The sequence below is a fragment of the Hoplias malabaricus genome, chromosome 8 (assembly GCF_029633855.1).
Source record: "Hoplias malabaricus isolate fHopMal1 chromosome 8, fHopMal1.hap1, whole genome shotgun sequence".
NCBI lineage: Eukaryota > Metazoa > Chordata > Actinopteri > Characiformes > Erythrinidae > Hoplias > Hoplias malabaricus.
Window position 1 is genome coordinate 7061025 of NC_089807.1, and position 22545 is coordinate 7083569.

General features: G+C 44.9%; 1 protein-coding gene across 1 annotated transcript in view; it reads right to left on the reverse strand.

Annotated features, from left to right (window-relative positions):
- Positions 1 to 22545, reverse strand: part of ldlrap1b (low density lipoprotein receptor adaptor protein 1b) — an 85632-nt gene that overhangs the window by 25407 nt on the left and 37680 nt on the right. Inside the window, exons 2-5 of the mRNA XM_066680030.1 lie at positions 19802 to 19944; positions 16037 to 16149; positions 9800 to 9914; positions 6818 to 6890 (exon numbers count right to left, since the gene is read on the reverse strand). Of these exons, the coding sequence (XP_066536127.1) occupies positions 6818 to 6890; positions 9800 to 9914; positions 16037 to 16149; positions 19802 to 19944 (444 nt within the window). The remainder of the gene's footprint in view (positions 1 to 6817; positions 6891 to 9799; positions 9915 to 16036; positions 16150 to 19801; positions 19945 to 22545) is intronic.

Sequence of the window (22545 nt, forward strand, 5' to 3'; positions counted from 1 at the left end):
TAAAAGCACAACAAATCTGCAGCGTGCAACATTCACACTGGGCTTTTTCTACACGCAAAAATGGAATCAAACTGGAGCTAGTGTCTGCAATTTTCTGATTTATACGTTACTTGTATTTCAACAGAGTGAATAAAGCAAAACAAAAAAGTGTAACCATAATTCTATAAAAAAAAAACACGGAGCGGTCCTGGTGGGCTGCCCCGTGCAGTCCTTTTATGGCCCACATTTGGCCTCGAATGACGGCTCTGACTCAGGGTGAACCTGACTGCTTCAGCTCAGCCACAGCTCCATGTTACAGAGGTCAGGGGTCAGGGGTCAGGTGTGTTGTGAAACATATCTGACCCGTACAACACATGACGCAAGCCTAGTCTGGCCCAGCTTGTGACGTCCGGCCCACATCCGGCCCACACCACGCTTACAACACCTGCTAGTGCCATAACTGAGCTGTAAGCCCCAAAATGAGACAGATTTGCCAAAAATGTCTGATATCTGGGTCTTCTTCACCACTCACTCACACCACCTCCACATTTCACACAAGTCTCAGAATTAGCTCTTACCACTAAAACACCGGTAAAGGTTCTCACTCAGAAAATGTCACTCGTAACGCGCTGCTGTAACACTGACAGTGCACACGTTCCGAGCCAGGGCTAACGACTTGTACGAAATGGTGCTGTGGTCTTGAGGGAGATTTCTATGACGTGTGGGAAACGCAGACTGTGTGAACTGTTTTGAAAAAGTGGCTCTGTGTTTGTGTTTGACCAATGCTGTTAGCCAACAAATGTGTAAATAAAAACAGAAGCAAACAGCCACATTTTAAGAACAACACATTAGATACCACTTCTTCCCTTCTGATACCGATATTTCATGTTCAAGTTTCTGCCGACACCAAGTACTGATACCAGCTCTATCTTAACTCCTATATTGGTGCCTATAAATTCAGATATTTATCTTGCTGTACTGTGATTGTGATTTTCTTAAAGCAGTGTTTGCTAATAAGATATTGTAAGATTGAATGAAGAGCAGCATGGTGGTGCAGCAGGTAGGTGTTGCAGTCACACAGCTCCAGGGACCTGGAGGTTGTGGGTTCGATTCCCGCTCCAGGTGACCGTCGGTGAAGAGTGTGGTGTGTTCTCCCTGTGTCTGTGTGGGTTTCCTCTGCGTGACTGTCTGTGAGGAGTGTGGTGTGTTCTCCCTGTGTCTGCGTGGATTTCCTCCGGATGACTGTCTGTGAGGAGTGTGGTATGTTCTCTCTGTGTCTGCGTGGATTTCCTCCGGATGACTGTCTGTGAGGAGTGTGGTGTGTTCTCTCTGTGTCTGCGTGGGTTTCCTCCGGATGACTGTCTGTGAGGAGTGTGGTGTGTTCTCTCTGTGTCTGCGTGGATTTCCTCCGGGTGACTGTGAGGAGTGTGGTGTGTTCTCTCTGTGTCTGCGTGGGTTTCCTCCGGATGACTGTCTGTGAGGAGTGTGGTGTGTTCTCCCTGTGTCTGCGTGGATTTCCTCCGGATGACTGTCTGTGAGGAGTGTGGTGTGTTCTCTCTGTGTCTGCGTGGGTTTCCTCCGGATGACTGTCTGTGAGGAGTGTGGTGTGTTCTCCCTGTGTCTGTGTGGGTTTCCTCCGGGTGACTGTCTGTGAGGAGTGTGGTGTGTTCTCTCTGTGTCTGCGTGGGTTTCCTCCGGATGACTGTCTGTGAGGAGTGTGGTGTGTTCTCCCTGTGTCTGTGTGGGTTTCCTCCGGGTGACTGTCTGTGAGGAGTGTGGTGTGTTCTCTCTGTGTCTGCGTGGGTTTCCTCCGGATGACTGTCTGTGAGGAGTGTGGTGTGTTCTCTCTGTGTCTGCGTGGGTTTCCTCCGGATGACTGTCTGTGAGGAGTGTGGTGTGTTCTCCCTGTGTCTGCGTGGGTTTCCTCCGGGTGACTGTCTGTGAGGAGTGTGGTGTGTTCTCCCTGTGTCTGCGTGGGTTTCCTCCGGATGACTGTCTGTGAGGAGTGTGGTGTGTTCTCCCTGTGTCTGCGTGGGTTTCCTCTGGGTGACTGTCTGTGAGGAGTGTGGTGTGTTCTCCCTGTGTCTGCGTGGGTTTCCTCCGGATGACTGTCTGTGAGGAGTGTGGTGTGTTCTCCCTGTGTCTGCGTGGGTTTCCTCCGGGTGACTGTCTGTGAGGAGTGTGGTGTGTTCTCCCTGTGTCTGCCTGGGTTTCCTCCGGATGACTGTCTGTGAGGAGTGTGATGTGTTCTCCCTGTGTCCGCGTTTTAATTTGATTTGACTCGCAGCAAATTAAACGTTTGATTTTTTAGGCCCGACTTTGGACGTAGTGGAGACTAACCCAGGCTGTCTAGGGAGTGAGTCTTCACTACGTATTCGAACACAACCTACATTACAACCAATCAAATAAAAGTATCCGTCCACTACAGTAACTCAGAGGCCAGCCATTTCCAACACACTGATTGTATCGGTGCCCTCTGTTGCCGATACAGTGCCAGATACGGTACTGGCATTGGTGCAACACTACAACACATGCATACACCATCCAGAAGCCACCAGGACTGCTCAGGAACGACCGCAAGACCTTTCTACTTAAACTGCTCTCATTGTTCACGTCCAAACCGTTCACACTCAGTGTAAGGAGTGGTGGACTGTGTAGTTGTCAGTGTTGGAAAGTGAATAATGGTTTTGTCTAAGTAAATAAACACTGCGTCTGATAACTGTTGACAGAATCATTCTGTTTTTCTAAGTTTCGAGGCTTATTTTCATGTGCTGCTGGGGCTACGCAGTCAGCTCTATTTTCTCTCGTCTTTCAGCACTAAAGCCAAAGACTACAGTGAAATACGAGGCAAAGACTCTGTGGAATATACTTACGATGGTGGTGGTGGTATATGTCTCTCTCTCTCTCTCTCTCTCTCTCTCTCTGTGTGTGTGTGTGTGTATGCATAAAGCAGGAGAAATGATCCAAGCTCCATCATCCCTTTTATCGTCCTACTCCTTCCCACAGAGACTTTGTAGCGTCCAGGCACACGCCAAGCTTTCAAGACTTTTACTCGCCCTGAAAAGCAACACCACTGGCTTTGATATCCCCATCAGTTCGACAGATACATGTTCTCACATGTTCTCATGTGTACACAGAAACAAGGCCTACAGCGCTGTCACTCAGGAGGAAGAAAGAGAAGAGGAAGACAAAGACAAGCACGATCACAACCAAAAGACAGTGTGAAAGAGGCCGAAACAGACAGAGGGAGGAAATGAAAGGTGAACCAAATTTAAAAAATACATTTGTTTGTAAAAGAAAAGCCAACACAGAGATTTCAACATTTCACTTGGAAACTAAATTAATAAACAGAAATGGACCTCATTTTAAACTGTATCAGAGCTTATGGTCCAGGGCTTGAAGAACAGTATGACGTGTTAAAGGACGATAAAGCAATCTCTCCATCACTTTCGCCCTCAGAAAGGCATCGGTGTGAGCTGTCACCTGGACCTGACGTCTTTCTCCTACCCCTACCCTTCCCATTCATACCACCATCTCTTCTGCTCTCCCTCTGCACTGTAAGATAACGACAATCTCTCCTTCTCTTTATTTCCTCTTCCTGTCTTTGTCTGTCAAGGGGACTGCTCGGGTCACCGCCGTGCTGTCAAAACGTCAAAGAGGAACCGTGTACATCCATTTCTTTTATCTTTCGTACACATTTTGCTCTCTCTCTCGCTCTTTCTCTCTCTCTCTCTCTTTCTCTCTCTCTTTCTCTCTCAGACTGCAATATAAAATATCATCAAAAAGGGCCGAACAACATACAACAATCATATCATTCACAGTGCCACATTGTGTCTGTGATTCCAAGCACTAAATAATGCCCCCTAGTGGAGCTGTTATTAAATGTGATGGAGTATGAATGTGAGTGAGTGTGTATGTGAGTAAATACCTCAGTGAGTGAGTGACACAGTGAATGAATGAATATGTATATGAGTGAGTGAGTCAGTAAATTAGTGAGTGGGTGAGTGAGTGAGTGAGTGAGTAGTTGAGGATGTAAGAGTGTGTGAATAAGTATGTATGCGACTATGTGAGTGAGAGGGAATGTGTGTTAGGGAATGAATATGTATGTGAGTGAGTGAGTGAGTGAGTGGCTGAATGGGTGAATGAGTATGTATGAGAGTGAGTATGTGTTTGATTGAGTGAGTATGAGTGACTGGGTGCGTGAGTGAGTGAGTGGCTGCGTATATATGTGAGTGACAGTGAATGAATGAGTATGTATATGAGTGAGTGAGTATGTGAGTGAGTGAGCGAGTATGAGTGAGTGAGCGAGTATGAGTGAGTGAGTATGTTGAGTGCTTGAGCATGTAAAAGTGTGTGAATAAATATGTATGTCACTGAGTATGTGAGTGAGTGAGTGAGTGAGTGAGTATGTGAGTGAGTGAGTGAGTGAGTCTCTACCCTGAGAGGCCAAGGCCAGCTGCTTTCTCTTAGATTTAAACCTGTGCTCTCCTGATGCAGATCACCCGATTCTCCCAGTGTGAGAATGATGTTAAAGTGTTTAGGAACATTGTTAATAAGTGATATTGTAAAAGTCTGATAAACCAGCTGTGTCTTTCTCTCCACAGTTAGGGGATCTGCAGAGGAGTATTTGCCCTGTGAGTCTGTATTGACAACGCTAATATTATGATATTGATTAACAAAACACAACACTGCTCTGCAAACACTGCTCATGGGTGTAGAGGAAATGTCTGAGCGGAAGCAGCTTGGACCTTAAAACAAAGGCGATGTTCACGGTTTTAATTAAAAAACACTTTTTATAAAATTCTGAGGAACCAGACTAATGTGTTTACAAAGCCCCTGTCTGTAAATTGTAAAAAAAAAAAAAAAAAAAAAAAAAACACGGTATGCTAGGCTATCTCCCTCTTCCTCAAACACACCATTCCACCTTAAAAGACGCAGAGCTTCTAAATGTAAACAAAGCAGAGAGAACAGTGTTTCCCCACAATTGTAGACATATCCTTTAAATCCTGGAGGGACGTCTTGAGGTTCCTGGTCTATCTCTTAAATTGTGAAGTGAAGTGTGAAGTATAGCTAAGGGAAGGAGACCCAGTGGAGAGTGTAAACTCATTTATATGTTCACCACACACCCTCGGGAAGGCTGTGCTCATACGTATGGTTCATTACATATGTTCCACTGACCTGTGGGAATCCTGGGTGAGTGTGTGAAATGTCATCAAGCTTCTGCATCAAACACATACACTCACACACGCTTCAAAGACTCATTTCAATCTCTCTCAGTTCCTTATTAAGACATGCCCAGAAGTATGTAGGCATCCCATATGCATCACTGTCAACTTAAACATCACTTTTTCTGAGCGTAGGCACATTATTGTGTGGATTTGGAGATTTGGAAAAAAAAAAGTTTTTTTCTTGTCAAATGTTACATTTGAACAAAAATGAAACATTTATTATATATTTAAAATATTGTCACTGTCCAATCTAAAATATGTATCTCCCAAAATAGCAACTTTACAGAAGAAACAAAAAACCCTTAAAATTCAGTGGAACTCAATATGAAAAGTTTTGATTGTGTGAAGGACAGGTGCTGTGTTACAATGATGTAGTAAAACAAAAATGTACAAAAATGGAGATATTCACACAGCTCCAGGGACCTGGAGGTTGTGGGTTTGAGTCCCGCGGTGTCTGCGTGGGTTTCCTCCGGATGACTGTCTGTGAGGAGTGTGGTGTGTTCTCCCTGTGTCTGCGTGGGTTTCCTCCGGGTGACTGTCTGTGAGGAGTGTGGTGTGTTCTCCCTGTGTCTGCGTGGGTTTCCTCCGGGTGACTGTCTGTGAGGAGTGTGGTGTGTTCTCCCTGTGTCTGCGTGGGTTTCCTCCGGGTGACTGTCTGTGAGGAGTGTGGTGTGTTCTCCCTGTGTCTGCGTGGGTTTCCTCCGGGTGACTGTCTGTGAGGAGTGTGGTGTGTTCTCCCTGTGTCTGCGTGGGTTTCCTCCGGGTGACTGTCTGTGAGGAGCGTGGTGTGTTCTCCTTGTGTCTGCATGGGTTTCCTCCGGGTGACTGTCTTTGAGGAGTGTGGTGTGTTCTCCCTGTGTCTGTGTGGGTTTCCTCCGGGTGCTTCGGTGCACGAGTTAATGTGTGAGTGTGTGTCGCCCTGTGATGGACTGGCGCCTCCTCCAGGGTGTGTTCCCGATGAAAACCAATGATTCTGAATAGTGCTCTTTAGACAGGGGAAAACACTGCTGTGTTGTTTGATCCTTGTGGGGTTTTGACCAAAGCATGTTAATTGTGCAGACTGTATAATCTCTACAGAGAAGCACAAAATGTAATGGGTCGCCCTGGAACGGCCAAATATGAGCCTAAGGTCACAAACACTCACTGCTGACAACTATATGGCTAGAGTTGAGCTTTGTAACAGTGGAACTACGATCTCCCATCATACACCTGGACATTGCTGCACTGTGGGGGAAGCCATGGCTTAAAGGTTAGAGAAGTGGGCTTAGGACTGAAAGATCACTGGTTTGATTCCCTGAATAAAGAAAATGGGGGTCTGGGGAGGGAATAAATAAACAATAGTCTCTTCCCTTAACATCCACAGCTGAAAAGCACTAAGCCAAGCACCTAACCCTGAACTGCTCTTAGGGAGCTGGGATGGTTACCCTCTACTTAAGCTGTGTCTGTGTAAAAATACTAACTAAAGTTGCTTAGGTTGGAAATGCCACCGAGACTTTGACGATTGTATCAGGCCTAATATTAGGGCTAAAACAATGGTGAGAGAGAAGCATGAAAAATGAGGAGTGCTGTCGATCACCCGCTGGTGTTAAAGGCAACCAAGCAGAGCCTACCTTCTTTGGCAGCTTGCCAGAATTCAAACGCCACCCTGAAGGCCTGAGCTACTGTTAAAGTCACCGCCTGTGCCTGAGAGAGAGAGAGAGAGAGAGAGATGAACAACATACACAAATCATATCATTCACAGTGTCACATTGGGTCTGTGATGCCAAGCACTAAATAACGCCCCCTAGTGAAGCTGTGAGTAAATACCTGAGTGAGTGCGTGAGTGAGAGAGTGCCTGCGCATGTATGTGAGTGACAGTGAATGAATGAGTATGTATATGAGTGAGTGAGTGAGTGAGTATGTGAGTGAGTGAGTGAGTGAGTAGTTGAGCATGTAAGAGTGTGTGAATAAGTATGTATGTGACTGAGTATCTATGTGAGTGAGTGTGTAGTGCACTCTCTGATCAAGGCCAAACTCCAACAACAACCATTGGCTCAGGAGCTGTTGAATGCCTGTCTCTAATTGCCCCAGTGTCTCAGTGAACTAAAGGTGTGTTTCATGTAAATTACATGTAAATGATGACAAATTGGGGCATGTCCTGTTTAAATAGCGTACTCGTGGACTGGAGCTGAAACTGGAGCTGATTCATCAACTGTGTTCAAATCAGAACTGGCTTCAGCTCTGAAACCTGAGCTTGTTTCTACACATCTCTAATGACTTCACTGTGGAGCTGAATACTGTGGGCACTTATTTTCTACATGTGTTCTGCCCAATTCTTGCTCCCTTGCAGGGTCTAACTCCTATTTGCCTGTGCACACTGTTCAGACTCAATGACCATAGAGATTGCTGCTGCTTCTGTTTTGAAACATGTATCTTCAGTTTAAGAATACAAGGTTGAGACATTATTTATACTAAAAGAAAACTAAAAATCATCTGTAGCCCCTGCCGGATGTTGTAATTGCAAATAGGAAGAAGCAGGACTTCATCACTCTGTAATCCCTGTGTTTAATGGCTGCCCACAGTATCCTACAATGATTTGTTCAATCGTACAGTGTCCTAGAGCACATCAACAAGCTTCTGTCTTCATAGTTAGTTGGTAGTGATAAGATAGCTGTGGCCTGGTGGTTGGGGAACTGGGCTTGTTGCCGGTGTGATCCCCCAGTGTTCGGTTCACTAATGTGTGTGTTTCACTGCACGGATTGGGCTGAATGTGGAGAAAAAATTCCTCTGTGTAAAAGCCCAGTGGTCAATAAAGTGATTCAAATACTAAGTTTTATGGATGCGTTCACAGACAATATTTGAGCTCACACCACAGGATGGGGCCGTGTTTGAGGCTGATTTAAAATTACAAAGAAAATTACGAAGGATGACTGTAAACGATGATTTTCCAGACGATCCTGTAGTGTGAAGAGTCCATGAGTCCTCCAGTCCTCCACCGATATTCTCCCCGAGCCCCAGTCCCGCCCGAGTGTGAATCGCATGTTTTGAAGCAGTATTTATGACTCTGGATCCTGTAGTATGGTGTGAAGGCTGACTCTCAGGTGTTGACCAATGAGAGCCGAGCGAGGTTTACGGTTTCACTGCTGTCCGTCATGTTTGTCTCCATCTCGTTTGTGAGAAACTCGTCTGCTCTCACAGTGCTGCAGCTCATGAGAAGCTCCCGGGAGGTTTCAGGAAATGGCGCTGTGTTCTGGGAGTGGTCTGAAAATGTGTGGTGTTTATTCAGGGCGGAGCGTGTAGTGGGGGGGACTTTGAGGACTAACAAAGATAAAGCTCAGAGTCATCAGTTATGAGTTTTAAAATGCTGTGGTGTGGGACAGGAAGTAGAACTCCGGTGCTAGCCCCAACCTAAATGCAATTTATTTGGGACCATTTACAAATCTCTCGGCATCTGTCTACATTTTGCATCACTGTTTTATTTTTTCTTGCGGCCCAATCACAGAGCCGTTTCCATGACAAAAATAACATCAGCAGGAGTTCGTCTGTCGACTTGTGCACGTCAATAGCTGCTGAGCAAATCGATAAATGAACACTAACATCCCTTTTAAAACGTAAAATGGTGCCTTCAGAACCGTGCTGCTGGGGTCTAAGGACATTTTCTCAATTTCCTGAAATTCGTCTTTAAAGCTCTTGTATTATAATTTATCGTCCACATGTTTTGAATCAAAATGTTCAGAACAATCTCAGCTCTCTCTCTCTCGAGGCCCATGTGACCTACAGCATTTTATGAAGAGATAACCTGTCTCTAACCCTGAAACATTTCAATCCGATTTTAGAATCTCTTTATATTTCTTGTGAGGCGTGTCTCAGGCTCATTCATAGGCTGTTAACTCAGGATGTACAGTATTGTGTACAGTGGTGATAACATGCGATCGATAGAGCAGTTTCTGAACATTCACAGAGGGTTTGAGCTGTATTTCTGCGCTGTGCTTTCGCTAAGATATTAATAGGAACATCGTAAATGGACGTTGACGATCCGTTGATGCGCCGCATCTGAGAGGAGTTGGAAACGGCGAAACTTTGAAAAACATTTGCTGAACTTATTCTTTTATAAACTGTTACAGAACATCTTTAGAAATCACACAGTAATGAAAACCAAGGCAGTCTCCCTTCTTTAAAGGATACATTTGAGCTGATTTTAATTAACTGCACATTATCTCTGAACTTCAGCAGTAAATTCAATTATTTTTCAGATGTGTATCACAACACCACTAGTGAGGGGACATAGTAGGACACACTGGGAAAATAATACAGCTTTCTAGTAAAATTACTAGCAGTATATGCATATATAACCAGTGCATAACTACATTTCTCATGAGTCTTCAGTCCTCTCTGTTCTCTCCATCCTTCTTTACCACAAACTGTTTACAGAGTGCAGCAAATTAGCAAAGGAAGGAAAAGCAGGGAGTGGCCATGTAAGGATCTCTTCAGAGATTATACACACACACACACACACACACCGACCCAAGACTTTCAAGAGGCATGCACACATATACACACACACAGAAACAAGTGCTCAACAACAACAACAACAACAAAACTAACCCACTCACCACTTTCTTTTTGGTGCACAGGAATGCATGACACTCCAGTGTTTCATTGCGTTGGCTCTGAGCGATGTAGGCAAACACTTTATCGTGCATCTTATCAGCGGTACAGTACGAGATCCTGCAGAGATAGACACAGGAGACAGAGTTAGAGACACAACAAAAGCCACAGAACACCAGGACGATGCCGGTGGCATGAAACAGGTTCAGGATCATAATGGTTTCCACGTGTCACTGTGTGAAAATCAGAGGACAGCCCTCACTCTTTTCCTTTAAGGAGGAACAAGAAGAAGAAGCGCAGGAGAAAAAATATAAAACTGAATAGGTCTGGCCTCTCTGAGGAACAGAACATGACACCAGCGCCTGGGCCTGGGATGAGCAGGGGTCCAGGCAGATTTCCTTTACTTTACTGCTCTGTAGCTCGGTGCTGGGGGTTTATACCCCTCTAGCTGACCCTTGGCTTTGGACATGGTGATTCTAGGCTCATGTGGCGGCACGGTGGCTTGGTGGTGAGTGCGTTCACCTCTCAGCGCTGGGATCTTGGATTCAGGTCTCATCTGGAGGGAGTTTCCATGTTCTCCCTGTGTCTGCGTGGGTTGTCTACGGTTTCCTCCCACAGTCCAAAAAACATGGAGCGTCACTGCCAAGAACTACCGAACCATTCTGGAGGACCATGTGCATCCAATGGTTCAAACACTGTGTCCTGTGGGCGGTGCCGTGTATCAGGACGACAACGCACCAATACACACAGCGAGACTGGTGACAGACTGGTTTGATGAACATGAAAGTGAAGTTGAACATCTCCCATGGCCTGCACAGTCACCAGATCTAAATATTATTGAGACACTTTGGGGTGTTTTGGAGGAGCGAGTCAGGAAACGTTTTCCTCCACCAGCATCACGTAGAGACCTGGCCACTATCCTGCAAGAAGAATGGCTTCAAATCCCTCTGACCACTGTGCAGGACTTGTGTATGTCATTCCCAAGACCAACTGACGCTGTATCGGCCGCAAAAGGAGGCCCTACACCACACTAATAAATTACTGTGGTCTAAAACCAGGTGTTTCACTTTCATTGTCCAACCCCTGTAGAAGGATGTGTGTGATACAGCACTGTGCAGAAGTTTTAGGACCCTAAGATAATGATCTATATTAAAACAAAAGCCTCCTCAGTGAGTGTGGTGATTGTAAAAGTTATATATCATCACAGTAAACACAAACAAATAATAACATAAAACATCAGAAATATAAGATGTTTCTCTATAAAGCAGTAGGTGAGAGTGAGTTTAAAGAACAGTGTTTTGTTCAGATTCTCCTTGTTTTGTATGAATTTGTTAAATCCACAGCACATTGTTTAAAATCATTATTAATTATTAACCATTAAAACACTCCACGAGGAGAGACTTGGACAAAGTTAAACACATTCACACACAGAGGATCACACTGGAGTCATGTGACTGGGTTTATTCTAATGAGGGGTGTTATTTGTTGTTTGTTTGTTTGCTTTTTAACAAGTAGTTAAACCACAGTCTCAAAAACAAAGACGTCTTGAGTTAAACACATGAATAAACAAATAAATAATAAAGGATCACTGTAGTTTCCTGAGGTCTAAGCCTCCAAAGTCTTAAAGATAAAGATCCTCAAGCTCTGAAATCCACACCCAGGGAGAAAATGACTTATCCACCCATGTCCACACACACACACACACACACACACACACACACACACACACACACACACACACAAACGTGCAAGAGGTGCGTGCAGACAGTGGTGACGTCATTTCCTTGTGCATTAAAACTTTGTGCACAGCTGTGTTTTGGCCCCTCAGTGCACCCAGACGTTACGTGAAGCCAAGTGACACTCTCTCTCTCTCTCTCTTCCCCATTTCTCTCTCCCATCGCTCTCACACCCTCTTGCTCATTCTATTTCCTTCTCTTTCACTCTGCCTCTCTCTCTTTCTCTTTCCTTATTTCTCTATCTCTCCCTCCCTCTCTCTACCCATCTCTCTCAATCCCCCTCTTTCTCCCTTGTTCTCTTATTCTCTCTTTCTCCTTCTGTGTCTGTCTCTCTCTCTCTCTCTCTCTCTCTCTCCTTGTTATTCTGTCTCTCTCTCTCTCTCTCCCCCATTTCTCTCTCCCATCGCTCTCACACCCTCTTGCTAGTTCTATTTCCTTCTCTTTCACTCTGCCTCTCTCTCTTTCTCTCCCCATCTCTCTCAATCCCCCTCTTTCTCCCTCGTTCCCTCATTCTCTCTCATTCTGTGTCTGTCTCTCTCTCTCTGTTTCTCTCTCTCTACCAATTTCTCTCCACATCTCTCAATCCCTCTCTCCCTCTCCCCTGTTCTCTCTCTCTCCTTCTGTATCTGTCTCATTCCCTATTTCTCTCTCTCTCTCTCTATACCACTTTCTCCCTCCCTCTTTCCCTCATTTTCTCTCTCTACCCATTTCTCCCTCCCTCTTTCCCTCATTCTCTCTCTCTCTCTCTCTCTCTCTCTCTGTCTCTCTCTGTCTCCTTCTGTTTCTGTCTCTCTGTTTCTCTATTTCTCTTATCTCTCTTCATTCTCACACATGTGCCCTGTCCCACAGTTCAGTTTGTAGAGATTTTACAGTGGTTGAATTCATCTGCTTTAATGAAGAGACAGATATAAACACATGCAACTGAAGCAGCTACACTACACACAACACGAGGTCTGGATCGGTTTGGTCTAAACCCTGCAGCTCGGGGCTGTGTTACAGAGGAACCGTGTTCTCTGGACTGATGGAGTTCCAGCTCATAAACTCACGACGAGCTTTTTTAACCATTCAACACGTGTCCTTGGCTGTGAACGCCAGACGGCTCGGCCGTAACAGAGCGGACGTGAAGCTGCGCTGTGGGCCGAGTGATGGATGGTAGAGGTTTGCCGGCGATTCTCCAAACAACATAAGAACTCTAGACCCATTACAGCTCTCAAAGAAGGAGACAGAGGGAGTTATACGTCTTTTATTGGCCTTTAACACTCCACTACATAAGAGTTAATCCAATCAGTTCATTAGTCAAGCCCTGGCTGTACACTGTGAACACACAAATCTTCATAAATAGTGGTGGATCATTCTCAGCGCTGCAGTGACACTGACGTGGTGGTGGTGTGTTAGTGTGTGTTGTGCTGGTGTAGAGTGGATCAGACACAGCAGTGCTGCTGGAGTTTTTAAACCCTGTGTCCACTCTCTGTCCACTCTGTGAGCCACTCCTCCCTCGTTGGTCCACCTTGTAGATGTAGAGTCAGAGACAGTAGCTCATCTGTCGCTGCACAGTGTGTGTCGCTCGTCCTCTAGTCCTTCATCAGTGACACAGGACGCTGTCGGCTGGATGTTTTTGGTCGGTGGACTGTTCTCAGTCCAGACACTGAGGGGTTTAAAAACTCCAGCAGCACTGCTGTGTCTGATCCACTCTACACCAGCACAACACACACTAACACACCACCACCACGTCAGTGTCACTGCAGCGCTGAGAATGATCCACCACCACGTCACACCTGCTCTGTGGGGGTCCTGAGGAGCTGAAGACCAGGGTGGAAGGAGGCTAGCCATGTATCAAAGAGTGAGCGGATTTAGAAAGACTCAGGGGAAAAAAAGGGAGTGTCTAAGTGTTCAGAGACGTGCTTTTAAGGCAATGTGTGTGTTTGTTCTCGTCTGTCTACGGTTCTATTAATAGCTCCAGGCCCAGGTGAGTCTCAGACAGACACCACACAGGAGGCGACTGATGTGAAGTCCTTGTACACACTCTCAGATCCTCCGGGCTGTGACGGTGTAAATCCAGGCTGACAGGCTCCGGTCCTGGAAGGCCACGGCTCTCCACACCCCTCTGCTTTACCTCAGGTACACTCTCGCGGTCGAAACCAAAACTAACTACCGACATTTCAAAACATGTCCACGCTATTGTCCTCAAATAAAAACGCCCTAAACCAGACACGGAGAGACATGTACACACATGACCAGCACTGGGGTAGTCAACAAGTGTGTGTCCACTGCCACGGATGGGTCAAATGTAGAGAAGCAATTTCCCTAAGGGGATCAATACAGGTGTTTCTCGGCAGTAGATGTGTCTGTGTGTGTTGAAAACGTTCTACCAATGTGGGGACTGAGAAAAGGTTTGGGACCCACTGCACTGTTGTGAGTAAATGCTACGACAGACTGGTCACTGGGTTTGCAGAACTTCCTGAACTCGTGCCGACGGTCTCGGAGATAATGTGGTGTGAAGGGTACGTTATCCTCGGTTAATAACTCCCACTGCAGCAGAGTTTGCTGGTTGCTCTAGTGGCCGTTTGGATTAGAATAACTCTGTTAAACTCAGTATGCTGCGGGACGTGTTTCCCACACGTGGCTGGGTCTCTCCCGGAACTGATCCGGCTGAAACATGTCCACAGCTGAATTAGCCTGACCTTAACCCCACTGAAAGTCTTTCGATTCTCCCGCGCTCGCTACAAGACCTCAGCTGACTCTGGGTGAATACAAACGTCGTTAAAATGTTGCATGAGGATTCTGGTGTGTGAGGGGAAAGTGTATTATGCTTTGTTTCTGAGCAAAAGCTATTGTTTTAAATGAGAATTTTACACTGTGTCTTTATGAAATGGCTTACTGTGTTCAACACACTACAAGGATTAAACCCCACAGCAGCGTTTTCCCCCTGTCAAAGCAGAGTGTCAGCTTTCAGCACCTGTTCCTTTAAATGATAATGAGCCGCTCGCTGTTCACCCCGACCCCGAGCGCACAGCAGTGAGGAGCGAGGAGCAGAAGCTCTGGTTTTTAGCTGCTTTCGCTCTGTTCTCTTTCTTCTCCGTTCTTCTTTTCTCAGTTTATTTATCTCTCCGCGCTCATTGTGTCAGTTTTGCTTAACTCCAACTTCTCTTTGGGCTTTCACAAAGTCGTGGGTCCAGCGCTGTGATTGGACAGACTCAGACAAGGGGTTGGACAATTATAAAGTGTCCACAGTTGACGTCAGAATGGGATCAAAATCAGAGTAAGGCAAGGCAAGTTTATTTATAAAGCACCTTTCAATCACAAGAGCAATGGACAGTGCTTTACAGAGTGAAAAGCAGTTAAATAAAAAAATTAAAAGGCATATAAACTATTAAAATAGTGCAATAGAAAATACATAAACTATTACTTAGATTTGTCAATAAAAGAAATCGTATGCTTTAAATTTTCCCACGATTTCTAACACAGGCAGCCCACAGAAAGCACAGTTTCACAGTGTGTGTGTTGGTGGGCTCCAGATCCCCAAATTTATGAGCAGTGGCACATGCTCTAAACACATGCTCTTTATGTGCTACAAAGTGCATTAAATAGAAAGTATGGTGCCATTTGAGACTCAGACGGAGATTAAGACCACGGTGGTATTTATGTGCTGCTGCTCACGGTGCACTTACATAAAAATACATTTCTGGCCGTGATTCAGAGAAAAGCCGTATACTGTGGGACAATGGGGACCCATTAGCAGACGGTGACTGATGCGTCTTTGTTGGAAACTGTTCAAACAAACCGTCCAACTCAGACCGTACCTCCACAGCAAATCCCACCGCTGCGACTGCACTCAAAGAAATAAGTGATGCATGCTACAAATGTCTATTTAGTTCTGTAAATCTCAGCCCTCTCTACGTAACGGCTGATGTGTGATCCCAGTGCTGCAGAGCATCCGGGAGGGTGCTGGACATCGGTGGGGATTCAGGCAACTCCCTGATGTCCCAATGCATGTAAAGCACTCTGAGATCTAGAACAATGCCAGGGACAAACAGGGACAAAGTAAGATACTATGCTTGACGTTATACGTTAAATGGCCTGTGCAGCTCCAGGTCAGCAGCTAAATGATGGATGTACATCTGTACTCCTCTGTTTGTCCCGGTCTGAGAGGAAACAAGTCAAGCTTGATGCCACACACACATTTCCAGGCATTAACGTGTGGGAATGTGTGTAAAACAAACACGGTTGTATTCCTCTGATGCCTTACACCTTTAAACTCACTAAAAATAACCTCAGATTTTGACAAACACTTTAAAGGACGTATATTTTCAGTTCAGAGAAATGAAGCGCTACACCACACAGGTCTGATCTTGGCAAACCAAGATAAGAATAGCTCACCGAGGCCTAGATTTCTGAACGAAGATTACTAAGGAAACGTAGCGCTTAATCTGGGCTTCTGGAGAAAAATACTGACAAACAGACGCTTCTCTTGAATAACACCAGAGAGCGAAAGGTTAGGACTCTGACCTGTAAATGGAGATGTTTTCTATCAGCTGATTGGAGGCACTGTCATAAAGAATGATCCCCCTCGGAGAGACCTTTAACGTCACTTTCTGCAGCTTCTTCCTGCTGGCCTTGGCCTGAGAAAGAGAGAAATACAGAGAGATAAAAAGAGAAAGAAAGTGTGAATAGAAAGCCTCCTGCTGTGACATGACTGAACAGGACTGGGGAAGTCCTCTGCCTGTTAGTGCTGTATTCATGTTTCAAAGGGAACGGCTGACCCTCCGTCTCCTCTTACGTGTGGCGCACAATTTTACACACGAATGCATATCAAAACAAACACTCTCCTGCACGAAACACGCTCTTCAAGTGGTGGCCTTAATCTATTTGGCACATGTCATTTGACACTGCAGCTCCACATCCACTTTTACCACAGTGACGTGTCCTGGATAGGTTTCAGATTTGTAAAACTTAATAAATATATAAAACACTGCATGATTTTCCACATTTATCGGCTCCAAGACCCCCGCCTTTTAACTAAGCCTTCAATTCTGTGAGTGAAGCATGTGAACCTGGCTCTGAATTTCACTCACATTTAGCAGGTGAAAGGTTCTCCACTAGGGGTGGGCGATATGACCCTAAAATAATATCACGATATTTCAGGGTATTTTGGCGATAACGATATTATTGGAGATATAAAAATAACACTGAAAAATACTTTTAGTAATTTCAAGAACAGACAACTGCCACAAAATTAATGTTATATCAATAGTAATATTAAAATATTTAATTATAGTTAATCATACTTTAATATTTAATAACATTTTATTTTACTGTAAATCTACCAATTTCAAACATTCAGAAACAACAACAAATAAATGTGTAAACATTTGCCGATGTTGTAAACAACCGTAACTTATCAAGGTTCTGAAATTGTATAAAATAAATACAGAATAGTCGCTGTGCTGAATCGGTGCGGTCTGTCGCTGGGGTCAGAGTTCACGTTGTATTTTAAACTCTCCTCGTAACTGACTTTCCACACATTCAACTGGGTGCCCCTGCTCGAGAAACAGATGAGCTGTGTTTTCTGTTTTGTTGTTACAGGCTTCTTTCGTATCTTATAATTACAGTGTTGTGTTGTACATCTGAAGGACTGGCGCCCCCTCCAGGGTGTGTTCCCGCTTTGCGCCCAATGATTCCAGGTAGGCTCTGGACCCACCGCGACCCTGAACAGGATAAGGGTTACAGATAATGACTGAATGAATGAATGAATGAATGTTGTAGGTCTGATATTTTATTTCCAAACCCCAACCACACGACTGAAGTCACTCCTTTTTTGGAGTAAATTCTTTGATTATTTCTACCGTACTTTGCTCGGCCTAAATGACTCACGTAGTGAATGGACGCCATGTTACTTGTAACTGCACGACGTAATTACATAAACAAATCAGAATATCACAATAATCACTGATTTTTTTATTGTTTAAAACACATTTGAGATATTATTACATACGATACGCTACGGCACAGCCCTATCCACAAGGGGGCACTTAGAGCCTAAAATAGCTTTTGTGGGCATCAGTAAAGGAGTGAAACCCCACATTAGCAGCTTCAGGTCATTGTAGATGCCCTGGCTTTAAAACAGGAGTGCAGCATATTACACACCTGTATTAATCACACTGTTAACTATATCTTAATATGAATTAACGTCAGTGTGTGTGTGTGTGTGTGTGTGTGTGTGTGTGTGTGTGTGTGTGTGCAGAAGATGATTATTTGGAAGATTACTGGATAAGAAATTGGCCCTAATTCATCGAAGCTGCATTGGTCAAGTCTGATAATAAAATGAGAGCGCACAAGTTTCACAGATAGCTTGTATTTTATTAATCTCTTTCCTCTTTGGCGAATGTCTTCACTCTTCATCATTTCCCGTCTGGTACGAGCGTGTGTATAAATGCTTGATTTTCATAAAACATCATCATTAACAGCCACAGAAAGAGGAACAGAGCCTGATAATAACACTGATACTAATGATCTGTGCACACAACGCTGCTTTACAGCGTTTTATTTTTCCATGTGCACTGATATAAACACAGGCTGCACCTCCTCCACGTTCTGTTCAAAGACATATTACACTGTGCTTTTATTTAATACGACTGACTCCGCCCACAACCTCTGCCCTAAACACGGTGGGTGCAGCAACAGCCTCTAATCCACTGCAATAACACACTGTTTACAACTATTATATTAGGAGCGCAATCACACGCCTCCATCACATCACTCTACTGTCTACAACCAGTCTGTTTATTTTACGTTCTGCTTAATTTGCTCTCTATAGAATCAAATAGAGCAGGGGGAGCAGGGCTCTTACCACTCAGACTGAAACAATAGCTACTAGAGCTCTGTAGTTTCACTGGCTCAGTACCAAAACACCTGCATGAGGCACTGACAGGCAGCACTTGAGTTTACGCACTGGAGCTTCTTCATCAACTGCGCTTCAAACTCAGCTTGTTTCCATGACGTATAAGCTTCATGAATCAGACCATGATGCAGTCATAAGTTGGTCAGATCTGACTTAGTTTTTGCCTTTATCTTTAACTTTGTTTTGCGACATCCAGCATTACTTTATAATTCATCATTTTCAAATCATGTTTTTCATTTAATGACTAGCCCTTTTAAATACCCAGAGAAAAGAAAAATCATGAAGGAGATCTACTTAAAGTCTTTGTAGTTTCTCCTAGACAACCATGAGATCAGACAGAAAAACAGACAGACTGTAACGACGGTGACTGGTCAGAAGTCAGGCGCACATTGTTAATGCAGAACCGAAGAAGTACATGAGCTTCTCTCCTCCACGCTACAGACTGCAGACAGCAGCAAATCCATGGCGAGAGCTTTCCTCAGACATGGTGTGGGCTTCAGGGATGAATAAAAATGTCGAACAAAGGAAAAATACAGAGGTCTCTGGGGAAAAAACTCACAGAGAAGAGATACCACGTGGGAACAATGTCCTGGTTTTGTATTAGTTACTTTCCTGGCACCTCATATAAACTCTGTACTGTCTCAAACAACGACCTACTCCCTAAATAGTGCACTTTAAAGATTTATAAAGTAGTTCTACTACACCACCACATTGTGTACTACACAGTGTAGAGGAAGATGTTTGAGATTCAGCCCCTAGTGGTGTGGCGGTGTAATTGCAGAATGACACAGACACTACAAAGAAGTATAAACGCTCGCAACGGGCCTTAAGCGTCCTGCTGCTCAAACTTGTCTCCTGAAATAAAGACATCAGTAATCTCATACGTGTCTCTCTCTTGTGTTTAGTGGAGATCTCAGTAAAGTCCCCAACTGCTCAGACTTCCCTGATGAACTAACCCCCCCTCCCTCTCTTGTCTCACTCTTTTTCTCCTGAGGAATTATAGTAGAGTCACCACTATGTCTCCTGAGCCATTACAGTTGCAGCCTACGAGCAACAACCTTTTCCTCAGTGTAACTCCTATGTTTCCTTTTGGGTTTGAGTGTATTTGGAGTAATGTGGAGATATCTGATCAACTGTAGCCTCCACCATGTTTATCACAAGTGCGATGAGTTTCCTGAAGCTTGCTTTCCTTGATTTGACCTGATGTGGTGACACAGTCCAGTCCAAAGTCAGGGACTCGACCCAGAACAAGGCCCAAAGCCTTGAAACACAGTCTCCTGGGGACCGTCAAACAAGGAAGAGCAGAAACCCCAGAGGAGTCAGACCCCATTGGCTGTTTGTGTTGTGAGGAATGGTTTCCATGGTGATCTCACCGTAGCAACAATCCTCTTGACTGCAGTGGCTGACAGCTCTTCTCCTTTGGGCTGCTCCACCAACGTCACGCCCAAATACTTCAGCTGGAACACCATCCCCTCCAGCAGGGTCTCCCTCGTATCCGTCCAGTTCTCGGGAAGCTCTGGGGACAGGGAGGAGATCACTGTTAAACACAATACTCTAGGACTGAAAGATGAACTGGTTTATATTAGCTGTACTCTTTAACACAGGCTGTATTATTAACACTCATGTCCAAACATGCCTTAAACTAAAGAGACAAACACATATCCCCAGGTCTGGGCTTTGAGATAAAGACTTTAAACCATCTGCCAAAATGTTCTAATCTGTTATTACACTAATAAATAGTTATGCATTATGAATTTCATTCATTCATTCATTCATTATCTGTAACCCTTATCCAGTTCAGGGTCGCGGTGGGTCCAGAGCCTACCTGGAATCATTGGGCGCAAGGCGGGAATACACCCTGGAGACGCAGACACAGGGAGAATACACCACACTCCTCATAGACAGTCACCCGGAGGAAACCCACGCAGACACAGGGAGAACACACCACACCCCTCACAGACAGTCACCCGGAGGAAACCCACACATACACAGGGAGAACACACCACACTCCTCACAGACAGTCACCTGGAGGAAACCCACGCAGACACAGAGAGAACACACCACACTCCTCACAGACAGTCACCCGGAGGAAACCCACACATACACAGGGAGAACACACCACACCCCTCACAGACAGTCACCCGGAGGAAACCCACACATACACAGAGAGAACACACCACACTCCTCACAGACAGTCACCCGGAGGAAACCCACGCTGACACAGGGAGAACACACCACACTCCTCACAGACAGTCACCCGGAGCAGGAATCGAACCCACAACCTCCAGGTCCCTGGAGATGTGACAGAGACACTACCTGCTGCTCCACCGTGCCGCCCCATTACGAATTTATCGTAAGAAAATCAATGACTGATGAAACGGTAGGAATGGATGGGACTATTTGATTAATCGATTATTCAAGACGATTTAGAAAATGTATTAGAGCTTTAGGACAACTGATTATATGCAAATTAGCTCGTTTATACGTTATGTCTGAACTGAAAAATAAGGTGTCTGAACCCTATACGACCACCAGAGGGCAGAGTAAAACTCTAGCTAAATAGCATAGTTAGCCAGTTAGCAGAGAGGATGATGTGTAGCCGAGAGGAGCTGGTTAAATAAAGGGAGATTTATCGCATAATGCTGTGATAAATCTGACCAATTGTGTTTTTATTTTTTAGATATTTAATACTTCTTATTCGAGGGAATGAAAAATAACGTATTAAACGCTACTCTGTAGACGATCGATAATAAACTACAGTGATGTATTTACAGAAGCTGTCAGTTTGAGATTTTATTTCCACTTGTGAAAACTGACACGTTATCTGCCTAATGTCTGCATATTAACGTTTTATTAAATTTAATTCTCAGTGCTCTACACCTCTTTCGACAGAAAACAAGCGGATGTGATCATCACAATTTACACTTTTTAAACCTTTCTACAAATGATCTGAGGTTGAAGCAGCTGAGAAATCCCAACATGTTTGGATCTTTTCTCTCACCCTCAAAAGTCTCCAACCATCAATCCCTCGTCGGAGATATTTTGAGCATTAAAGCTGCAATCTGTAATTCTAATATTGTAATAAGACGAGCTAAAGCATCTCCATATGAAACAACCCACAACAGCCCACACAATCACTTCAATCAGGGCCTCTCCAGCAGCAGAATTCCCTGTGATTTCAAACAGAGCCTGTTTAATCGCACCTGCACTTTCGGCACACAAAAGGCCAAGTTGTGTGTGTGTGTGTGTGTGTGTGTGTGTGTGTGCGCCAATCGCACATGGCTCAGCGGGGCTCTGAGGATCAAAGACAATGCCTTCCTCCCGTAGCACCCTGCAGAGCTCCAGCTGAAGAACGGGAGCGTCAGCGCTGGTGGCGGTGGGAGGACGAGGGAAAGAGCATCGATGCCAAATACATTTTACAACCAAAACAAGGAGAGAATTTGTGAAAGTTATAAAACGATACATTTATTGTCATATTTTTCGACATATTTTATGCCATAAAGAGCCATATAGTTTTGTTGTTCATGAATGAACCGGTTCAAGTTAAAGTGTATTGCTGTGTTAACATCTTCTGCCGAAAGTTAATGAGGGGCTCATTGGAGCCACAGGTGTCTCAGTCACACGGGTCCCAGTCCTGGGGTGGTGGGTTCAGTGAGTGATTGGGTAAGTGTGTAGGACTGCCTACAGGTGTGTGTGTGTCGGTGTGTGACCGTGATGGACAGGAATCATGTCCAGGGTGTGCCCCAGCGATTCTGGGTAGGCTCTGGACCAGGATGAAGAGGTTATGGAAGGTGAAGGAATAAATGCTGACCAGGCGAGGACCTACAGGGGGCGCCAGTACTGGAAATGTCTGTTAAGACAGGCTTTCAATAAGCATTCAGTACAGGTATGAAGTGAAACGTGTTATACTTTTTCATTCATTCATTATCTGTAACCCTTATCCAGTTCAGGGTCACGGTGGGTCCAGAGCCTACCTGGAATCATTGGGTGCAAGGCAGGAACACATCCTGGAGGGGGCGCCAGTCCTTCACAAGGCGACACACACCCAAACATTCACTCACACACTCACACCTACGGACACTTTTGAGTCTCCAATCCACCTACCAACGTGTGTTTT